The sequence below is a fragment of the Andrographis paniculata genome, unplaced genomic scaffold, assembly GCF_009805555.1.
Source record: "Andrographis paniculata isolate CXL003 unplaced genomic scaffold, ASM980555v1 Contig51END, whole genome shotgun sequence".
NCBI lineage: Eukaryota > Viridiplantae > Streptophyta > Magnoliopsida > Lamiales > Acanthaceae > Andrographis > Andrographis paniculata.
Window position 1 is genome coordinate 2,693,645 of NW_026137586.1, and position 11,356 is coordinate 2,705,000.

General features: G+C 27.7%; 1 protein-coding gene across 1 annotated transcript; it reads left to right on the forward strand.

Annotated features, from left to right (window-relative positions):
* The first annotated feature begins 1,917 nt into the window (after positions 1 to 1,917).
* On the forward strand, positions 1,918 to 3,096 carry LOC127253736 (pathogenesis-related genes transcriptional activator PTI6-like). Its single transcript, XM_051278477.1, has one exon. The coding sequence runs from the start codon at positions 2,153 to 2,155 to the stop codon at positions 2,816 to 2,818; it is 666 nt and encodes a 221-aa protein (XP_051134434.1). The 5' UTR covers positions 1,918 to 2,152; the 3' UTR covers positions 2,819 to 3,096.
* The last annotated feature ends 8,260 nt before the right edge of the window (positions 3,097 to 11,356 follow it).

Consider the following 11,356-nt stretch of genomic DNA (forward strand, 5'->3'; position numbering starts at 1 on the left):
AAATAATAATAATAAAATTATTTATTAAAAAAATTATATATATTTTTCGTCTCAATTCAAAGTATCTTTTTATTATTGTTGTCCGTTTTACAAAAAATATTATTTTTTTAATAAAAATAATTATAGACACTGGTATAAAAATATTTTTAACTTTTATTTACATTACAAATATATGACTACAAATACAATTATATACAGAGAGTCAAAAGATGAAAAGGTAAGACCTCTTACGTACTTCTACTAACTAATAAAATACTACTCCCTCCATCCCGCCACATATGGCATTTTCATTTTTTCTCTATCTTAGGAAATTTGATTTTCTATTTTTAATAAATTTATATATTGTAAATATACTTAACAAATATAAATAAATTTAATTAAATTTTTAAATTATTACAAGTATGACTACTCAAAAAATAAACAAAAACTTTTATCTATATTTAAAACTTTTCATTTTTTATTAAATTGGTTTTAAGTTAATTATAAATAAATAAATATATTTTTATTCATTTGTATTATATAAAATTATACTCCCTTCGTTCCGAAAAATTGAATCATTTGATTAAGGACACAGTATTTAAGGTAAAGATGTTTAATTAGTTAATAATAATTAATTATGATATTATTTTTATATAATTAATAATATTTATTGTTTGAAAGTAAATTTAATATACATGATTAAAAAAAATTAAAATATATGTTTAAATATTTAAAAATTATATAGTAATTAAAAATATATATAATATGCATATCATTTTGTAGAGAATAAATTTTCTATAATACAAGTAAATAAAAAAATATTTTTGTTTATTTATAATTAACATAAATCAATTTTATAAAAAATGTATAGTTTTAAATATAGATTAAAAAATATTTATTTTTTTGAGGATAGATATAAAAATAAAGGAGTTTTGAGTGGGTCCTATGTCTTTTATGATGTTACTATATGTTATGTAGTTAACTAAGTTGATTTATATTTATTAAATATGTTTAGATTTGGAGTGTGTTTGTTTGGGGGTTTGGATTTTGAGTTGGGATTTGAGCAGTAAAAATTTTGAATTTGAATAGTTGTATGATGTGATATAAATAAGTGTTGATGTGATGTTTTAAATATAAAATTAATTTTTAGTATAATATATAAAATGAAAAATAAGTGTTTTATTTGATGTTTTTGGAGAAAAAAATGGGATGAATAGTAGAAATCTAATCCAATCCCCCAAACAAACACACCCTTATTTTTACCAAATATAAAAATGTGTCAATTGTTACGGGACAGACAAAAATGAAAATAATGTCAATTGTGGTAGAACAGAGGGAGTATTATTTACAAAATAATATTACATATACTTTATTAAAATATAATTATAAAAATATTTAAAATACCAACATCACTACTCATATAAAAAATAATAAAATAATATCATAACTTATTATTAATAACTTATTAATCTACATTGCCTAACATACTGTATTCTAACAAAAAGATTCATCTTTACTAGGACATAGAGAATACTTTATCTGTCCGCCTTATTTACCTTTTGCGTAATTGTAATTAATATTAAAAATATTCTTATATTTGTATAATTTTTTTTGTACAAATATTATTCAATTAGTATTATAAGACTTGCAAATTTTTTTTAATTTGTACTACGTCGCAAAACGTAAATGAGACATTAGAGTCGGACGGAAGATAGTACTATTATTTTTTAATTTATTACAAAACCTCAAATAAATAAGGGTATATTTCTTTAACATAATTTTTTCAAATTTTACTATTTAAACTTTGCATTTTTCAAATAAAATATATTTTTTTCTCTCACAAAATATCCCATTAAACATTATTTTCCATATCAAACTTAAACCAATTTTTGTTCCATACTCATCAATCAATAGTCGCACATACTTGTAAACAAGTCAACAGTAGAGGAAGTAGTGACTAGTGAGTAGTGCTTCTGCTACTTCCATGTCATATTCTACACTCACTCTCGCTCTTCAAATCAACTCATTGCTTCTCACTCCACCCCATCTTAACATAATTTGCCACTCTCTCTCTCTACTCTCTCTCTCCAAAACAAAATATTTACACAGTTTAATTAATTTCTAGTATTATTAATTTGTTGTGGTTTATATTATCAATTGAGCTGCGGCGTCCATGGCGGAACCGCCGGCACGTGTCAAATTCACCGAGCACGTGATCACCACCGACAAAATCACTCCCCATCGGAAATCCGCCGACCACCGGAAAATTGTCAGAATAGTCCTCACCGACGCCGACGCCACCGATTCCGACGACGATGATAACGGCTTCTTCGTGCAGAGGGTCAGGAGGCACGTGGAGGAGATCAAGTTCACCTCGCCGGCGCCGGCGCCGGCGTGTCTGATCGGGAACCGATCGGAGGGCAGGAAGAAGGGACGGAGCTCAGACCGCCGGGGAAAGTTCCGCGGCGTGAGGCAGCGGCCCTGGGGGAGATGGGCGGCGGAGATCCGCGACCCGACCCGGGGAAAACGGGTCTGGATCGGGACCTACGACACTGCCGAGGAGGCCGCCGCTGCCTATGACAGGGAGGCGGTCCGGCTGAAGGGTCCGGCGGCGGTGATCAATTTTCCGGCGTCGGACGGCGGCGGGGCCGCCGCCCTGTCGTCTCCGAAGTCGGTGCTCTGCTACGGCGAGACGACGGAGACGCTGTTCGATGATCTGATCGGCGGCGAGTTTGACTGGACGGCGGTGAGTTTGCCGCTCGCCGGAACGCCGTGGAGCGGCGGCGCCGGGGAATTCGGCGAGTTTGACTTAGACGACTTTTTGAATGATTTTAGATGACGTGGTGTGATCCTATCCGTTGATTTGGGGATGACGTGGCAGCCAGGGCGGGAAATATCTGTTGTGTTGCTTGCAGATTATTACTACATACATCGATTTTGTTTAGAATTGTCAATTTATATTATTATTATTTTTATTTCTATTTCCCAAGGATGTTATTATATTATTATTATTTTTTTTTGATGTATGTATTTTAATGCTATATTATAAAAAGATTGTTGTAACTAAATTTGTCTGTGATAGGGAATTGAGTAAAGTGTTGAGGTTATTTGTTGTTATCTGGGTTCCAAAATTGAAGAAATATCTTTGATACTATGATATAATAATAATAATAATAATAATAATAGATTGGGCCCATATTTATTGTTAGTCAGTGTTTTGTGGTATGTTTTTGAGTGGTCGGGACACTACGTGGCAGCTAAACAGGGATGAGCATTCGGATTTTGATTCGAATATTGTCAAATTCGAACCGATTTGAAAATCTAAAATTTTTAAAAAAATTAATCAGAATCGAACCGAAATTCGAAAATTCAAATTCGAACTAAAAAATTCGAACCAAACCGAAAAATCTAAAATTTTAAATATTTTTAATTTATAAATTTCTTTAATATTTTATTATTATTTTATAATATTAAATATATATAATATATAAAAAGTAAATATATTAATATATAATTAATAATTTTGAATTTTTTATATTAAAATATAATATTTTCTAATAAAATATTAAATATATATAATAAAAAAATATATTAAAATGTTATATTTCAAATTCAATTTTTTTATTATTTAAATATCAATTCAAAATCCAAACTCCCAAACAAAAATGCCCAAAAATTATTGTGTTTGTTTATATTTTCTTTTACATTAAATCACCTTTAATAGTACTCTTTATAATATAGTTTTTTCTTTAAATATAACATTAAATATGTATTAATAGAGATTGAGTCGGTGCTAAACCAACTTCTATATATTTTCCGTCAAATTTTTATGCTCGTTTCAATTAGTTTGACATCGAGGCTCGATATGTCCGTACTTATTGTTGTTTTGGTATCAACGTGTGACATTCCGAAGATATTTTTGAGGTGTTACATTACCCTAAAATGTGAGGCATTCGAACTAATGAGAAATTTAAGAGTGTAAGACAAGAGATAATACAAGTAGAGAATATATTTATTTTATCTTGTTGTTGATGTTTTGAAAAATAAAATATTGAATAAGAAAAATCAAAGATAAAGTTAAATTGTTAATTTGTATTAGTTACAATTATAATGTTATTAGTTACATTTCTTCTAGTTTTCTATTTTTCCTTTTCAAAATTTGTTATTTGTAAGTTTAAATTTAATATAAGAGGTTTGATGTTTTAGAATATATCATTTTGTAGAAATCATAGTGAAGAATGCTCTTGAATATGTTTGCATTGAAATTCTCGTTGAAAATATGATGCTAAATGAGAAAATAAAATTTTATATTCTACCACGTCGGTTTCAAATAAGATGCAATATTTGATTTCAACATAAGATTTTAGGTAGGTAGTATAAAGTACACTTTCATCCCATATAATTTGTCCATTATTTTTATTTTGGTACGTCCCACATGATTTGTCATTTTTTTTAAAAAGTAATTATACACTTTAATTACATTTTAAATTCATAATTATAAATTTTCTATTTTAATTCAACTATTTAGTCATGTTAATCTTAATCTATAATTATTTTTATTATATTATAATTTTTTTACTAATACACTAGTTAATTACTTATTAATTACATAATATCTAAAACTCTGTGTCCCAACTAAAATTGAACAAATTAGTTAGGACGGGGGCATAAGATAATTTAAAATTAGGTAATGTGATGGAGAGGAGAGTGTATATATTTTTTGATTGACAATAGTCTATTGTACTAAGACCATCTCCAACTCATTCCTTCATTTTTGCGGTAGCTAAAGTAAAAATGCAGTTGTTGATCTACAATAATTTTACTCCAACCATAGACTTCAATTTTTTCACACTAAAAAGTATATTCCCTATATATTCATCTTTTATATTATTTTATATAACTTTTTATATTTATAAATTACACCTCAATTTTAATTTATTTTTACAATATAACCCAAATATATATAATTACACATTATTTTTAAAAAATTATATAATTATATATCACTTTTCGAAAGGTAAAATTATATCACTTTTAAAAAAATAAAATTATACATTATTTTAAAAAAATAAAATTATATCATTTTTCCAAAAATAAAATTATATATAATTTTTCAAAAAAAATAAAATTAAATATTATTTTCTTAAAAAATAAAATTATACAATATATCCCAAAAAAATAATAAAAATACACAAACTCCACTCCAAAAATTTTTGGAGTGTAGTGTACAGTGTTACTCCATTTTGGAGTAACAATGTAGCGTGCTACAAAAATAAGGGGGAATTTAGGAGTGGATTGGAGCCCCTCTCTAGTGGGTTGGAGTTGCCCTAAATGAAGTACAAAATGAATGTACAATCTTGGGTAAATAGATCATCATTTCATCAAATAGTTCATACATAAAAAAGAAAAGTAATCTCCGATGAAAGTTGATTTTTTTCAGTTAATTTCGCACGTTATGAAATTATAGTTTGGTTTACATAACTAGTTTGTGTTATTGTAATTTTTAGCTATTTGTGTTTTTTTTTAAAAATATATATATATACAATTTTTAGTTTTTATTTTATTTTTTTTAGCTAATTTTTCTTCATTGTCGACATAATTTTTTGAATTCACTTAACTCCCCGAAAATATTGGATTACATACAAGACAACGGTGAAAAGATTGCCATGCTATTTTAAAACCATTATTTTATATAATTCAACCAATAACTAGATAAGAAGAAAGTTTCAAATATATTTTTCTAATCATACCTCACAAAAAAATACTAATTCTTGTGGTGCATTGACTAATGACAAGTGGGAAAAAAATTTTGAATAGATTTTTTCCAGTCATATCTTATAGTTAAATGTCAATTTAGATAGTAATGGTAGCTTTATATATGATTTATTTAAATTGCCATATTACAACTAGTGTCTTTGAGCAGTTTAAAGATCGAAAGATTTTGCATGAAGAAAGAAAAAATTAAATGTGTAGTTAGTTTTGCAAAATACTAATGAAAAAAATGGACATTTTGTGACTTTATATTGAAAAAAAATTTAACATTTTAAGAAATTAAAATAATAATAAAGAGAATATATTTAGACGATGATCAATGCGGAAACAATGATTTTCTAAACAATGATTTGCTAAATAGTTTTAACATTGTCAAATGACTATTTTTTTTTTGTATGAACAAGTTGTATTGATTGTGTCTAAAAGTAGATAAATTATATTGGTTGTATTGTTATTTTTGTAAAAAGAGATATTTTAGTTTGACCTTTTTTTTGGATGGTTGTATTAGTTGTTTTTGTGAGTGGATGTTTGTATTCGCAGAATTTAGACAAAATGTATTAGCTATAATTTTAAAATTTTATTGGTTATTTATGAAACCATACATTTGTTAACTATAGTTGTAAGTCTGTTAATTGATATTTCAAATATGTTATAAAGTTATTTATGTTTGTTATATATTATGTGTAGCATATATATATATTCGGAAGAATATGTCTATATCTAAAAGTTGTTATGATTGTGAATTTATGGTAGGCATGCCACTAAATTTAATAATACCCTTGCTAATTTTACTTGTTATTTCAACAAATATTTACTTTTGATTTGATAGTTTGGGATTGAATCATATCTTTTAGCATTGTTTATATGCTCCTAAATCATCTAATTAGATTATATCAATATCTAAAAAAAAATAGTGATGATTATAACTGACCTTTTGTATTACTATTCAAATTCACAAAAATTAGGAGCATAAATAAATTATATTACCCAGTAACATACAATTAAATTTAAGTGAAGGTTTTCAATTATTTTTAAGAGTAATTAAAGACTTTAATTTGTTATATCTATATATTTTAGTGTGTAAATTGAGTTAGAAAATTATATAGATCTATAAATGCTCTTATAATCTAGCTAGCTACCTTGTCATTCATATCATAAATATTTAAACAACTAAGATGCAAGATAAACGAAGTGGTTATAAGTTGTTTTAGATATCTGTTGTCTATTAATGTTTTATAAATAGTAATACAACACACGATGTATTGATATGTTCATCAGCTCTTTAACGCCACAAGAATTATATTAGTTCTTAATTCTGAATTTTAACAAGTAAATAAATGAATGAATATTTTGTCAAGAACTGTATGTATGGATAAGTGAATGGGAAGAGTATTCAAATGAACAAAAGAAAAATATATTTTATACATAATATAGATGCCTAAAATTCCAAAATCAAACAAATCCCACATTGTTGATAGGAAAGAAATGATGATTCTAAAGTACTAGAAAAATTGCAACTAAAACCACTCTTATATCAAAAAGTAAGAAAATTATTTGAAAAATATCTCAACAAATTAATCTCAACTATACGGTTCTAAAATATTGTATCCTTAGAAGCTCAATATATATGCAAAAATATTATAAAGTTATAATAACTATCAGCATATATATATATATATATATATTTTTTTTTATGAAGTAACAACAATTTAAATAATAGAACGAAAAACTCCAAAATTGTGATTTATAAACGCTGAATATAATCTACTAAAATCATAATATCACCATATATACAAAATTGAAAAACTAATAATCTAATGCACCATCATTGATTATCAACTTGAAATTCAGTAATTGTCAATTACATAACTCTGGATGTTGGAGATCATATATGGAAGATTTTTTTATTCATAAGAACAAAACAATATTTTAAATTTAGGAAGATTCTTATATTCATTATGAAAAAACTAATTAGGGGGGAGGGGGAGATCATCGGTTGAGAGATTAACATGTCTATCCAATCTAATCAATAGGGGTGCGGCAGCTGGCATTAACCATTCATTTCTTATTTTTAATTTTAAAACTAAAAAAATACTTGAATTTGCAATTTAGTCCATCCCCATTTCTTATTCTTTCCGTCATCTCGCTCCGATACATGTATTTTTACAGTTGTTCCGATTGATGTTTTTTTCTCAAGCTTCGAAACCTGCATTGTTTTAGGGTATTTCTTTCCTAAAATGAAAATAATTTAAAAGAGTAAAAGATTTCACCATAATTGTAATATGAGTGTTTGGTCGATGTTGCATTATTTTTATTTCAATTTGTTAGAGTTTGTTCAACTAAAGGCCTCACGCCATGTGACAGATATATAATAAACGACATTCCACTTGGGGCTTTTTCTTTTCTTTTTTTGTATTTTTTGTTGGAGATTAATTTAATTTTTTTCTTTAAGCATTGAATACTTTAATGGATTTGTATTTTTGGGATCAAAGAACAAGTAACTCCTTTTAAAAATGGAATATTTTTTTGTCTACACTTCTTTATTTGCAATGGTTTCACCTTCTACAAAAGCGAGTATTTTCTTATTAAATTTGCTTTTGTTTATTGTTGTGCTTTTGAATGCTACTTAATTAAAAAAAAAAAAAAAATTCTAATTAAAATGACCATAAGGCTCATGTTGAAATTTTTTATATTAACATAAATATATAGCTTTGATGTCTATGTTTATTAGTGTGTTTGATTCAAGTAGAAATTTTGGGCAATAGTTTTGGTTGTTTTGTTAAAGTAACTATGATGATTTGATGATGCATTGCAATATAAGCCAGTTAAATTTTGGTTATATATATATATTTGATTTCACTTTTCTTATTAAATATGGCCTTTTGTGATTTCAATTTATATCAGATTTCAAATTTGCTACGAAATTAATTTTGCAGGAGATTGGCTGCAACTTCTTAAGTTAGACCATGATTCCCGAACATCTAGTGATCATGTTTCTAACCTCCCACCGAGCTTGCTTGGAGATTGGGGGTAGCCTAGTGGCAGTGCATTTGTTGGCTATCGGTTGACAAGTGATGGAAAGTTGATTGAGTTTAGCGATGACCAAGCTTCAGTCGATCCGAACAATAATCTAATTGTAGTGTGTTCCAACTCAGCCATACTATTTCCTTTTGATGAAGAACTTTTTGGGGTTGCCTAAAAATACATGAAGATGAGTTGTCGGGACAAAGTGTAGCAGTGGTGGCGATATTCTTTCCATTATTTCCCATCTACCTTATTCTCCATCGTCATGTTTGTAGAGTATCAAAGAGTTCGATATCTTATTTGAAGTTTTGAACAAGGAGTGATCGATGATAATCAAGATTAAAATATCTTCTTCTTCCTTTTCCAAGAATTGTGTAGATTCACATATTCAAACTGTTTTAGGGCTAACCAAGTTCACATGTTCATGTATCCGTAATAAATTCTCCATTGAAATTCAGATTTCAAATTAAGAATGGTACAATTTATACAGTACATATGCTAATTAAGCTTAACTGATGATAGCAGAATTAATCATCTAAATATTGAATATGTAAAAAAAACAAGGATTTTAAGCATGGAATTGAAAAATTAGGTCAAGAGATCTTAATTTAGTTATGATAGGATTGAACTATGCCACTTTAGCGCCGCCCTTGAAACCCTTGTCGCCATATCGACGGCAGGGCTACGGTCGGCAGAGAAAGTTGTTGTTTTGGTCTTTTGTTCTGAATAAAGCACTTCATCATCTTCTTTTCAACCTTCTCAACAATAATTGCTGCCCGCAAATTTTGTTCGTCCTCATCATTGTTGTCCATCTGCATCGGCTCTCCCCCGCCCGTCTTGCCATTCTCCTTGTTGCCGTCCACAACCGATGAGATCGAGTTCTCAGGCTGCAGCTTTGGGATAAACCCCCGTGGCGGATAGCTCATCAGCAGAAATTGAGAGAGGAATTGGTTGAGATGGTCAGGTTTCAAGCTAGCTAAGTGCCGCGGCAGCGGCGGAAAGGTAGGTCGGTTGTAATTTTGAGGAGGATTTGAATTTATGTGAATGTTCACGAAGAGAGAAGACATAAGCGGGAGGGGTTGATTTGAAATTTCGTACTAAATAATCAATTTTTTATTTAAAATAAAAATAAAAATTGTAATAAGTATTACAATACACGCGTCAATTTGCTAATGATTAAACCGGGTAAACTAGCTTATCCTTCGATCGAGTATCCCCTCCCATTATTAACATTAGATCAAATATTAGAGTCATTTAATGATGATTAACTTTATGTTGTGTGTGAGGCAATCCGAGATGTACCAAAAATAATTAAAGGGAATAGTCTTGTATGACCAAAGTCATTCAGAAATTGAGACAAGGAATATATAACCGGACGTAGCATGCCCTCAACTTTCTTCTTTTTGGTGGAGTTGAGCTCAAGATTTATTTTTTGATTTATGTCTTGATTTTTTTTTTTTAATTTTGACACTAACCTCTTTATGTCTTTTGAAGAAATCATATTGTTACTTTTCTCTCTTTTTTGATTGATCTTTTGTAATCACTTTGATCAATATTATTAATTGTGTTATTTGTTGATTTGACAATATTTTTCACCATTTGATGGAACTTAGAGACTAAATTATTATAAATTTTTTCTCTCGTTATTTCAGTTGTACTTATCATCATAAAACATAAATTTTGGTATCTTGCACTATAATCATTTCTCTCACTTTGATGATAAAAAATTACCAAATCTAAGAAGATATCTTTCTTTACCTCTTTAGTCCATATTTTAAAGATATGATGGTTTGGAGTGACTATAAACGTTTCCAAATCCACAATAGTATTAACATACATCATTTTTAATGCATGACAACATAAAATTCATATATTCATTAACATGTGCTGTCACAATGTATTAGTCATCGTCTAAAGTCAACTATCACATTATGCACTCCATCCTCTCAGTGATCAAAATTACTTATTTCAACGAAATAATACCAAATGTTAGTTGAAAAGTTGTATTTGTCACATCTTTTCTAGTATGTGCAAAAATTTGTTGTATTCATCATTGAAGATTTTGAACATTAATTGTATTCTTGTTGAAAACACTTTTTTACAACTCAATTTATTAGTTAGTAGAAGTGTGTAAGATGATTTGATAATTTTTCATTTGATAGTACAAAGAAAATGAATATTTTGTAAAAATTATGCGTATTTTGATATTTATGTTTGAATACTTTTGCTATAATTGAAAATAAATATTTTTTAAATGAAACGAACAAATAAGGTAACAATAGTACATTGAGTTAAAACAAAATGAGTAATTTATTTCTAATAACATGCTATGTTTACAATGGCTTTGTTCACCCAACACAAATTTTCAATTGCAATTCCCAAAAATAATAATAAACAATACAAAATATCTTTTATAGAAGTGAAAAAGTAAAAATAATAATAATAATAATAATAATATTCATTACGAAAAGTCAAAAAGTCAAAATATTTAATTTAAAATAAATATATTCATATTTTTGACATAATTTTCTATACCATACACAAAAAATCAATTAATATGAAAATGCGGGGTGAATAAAGC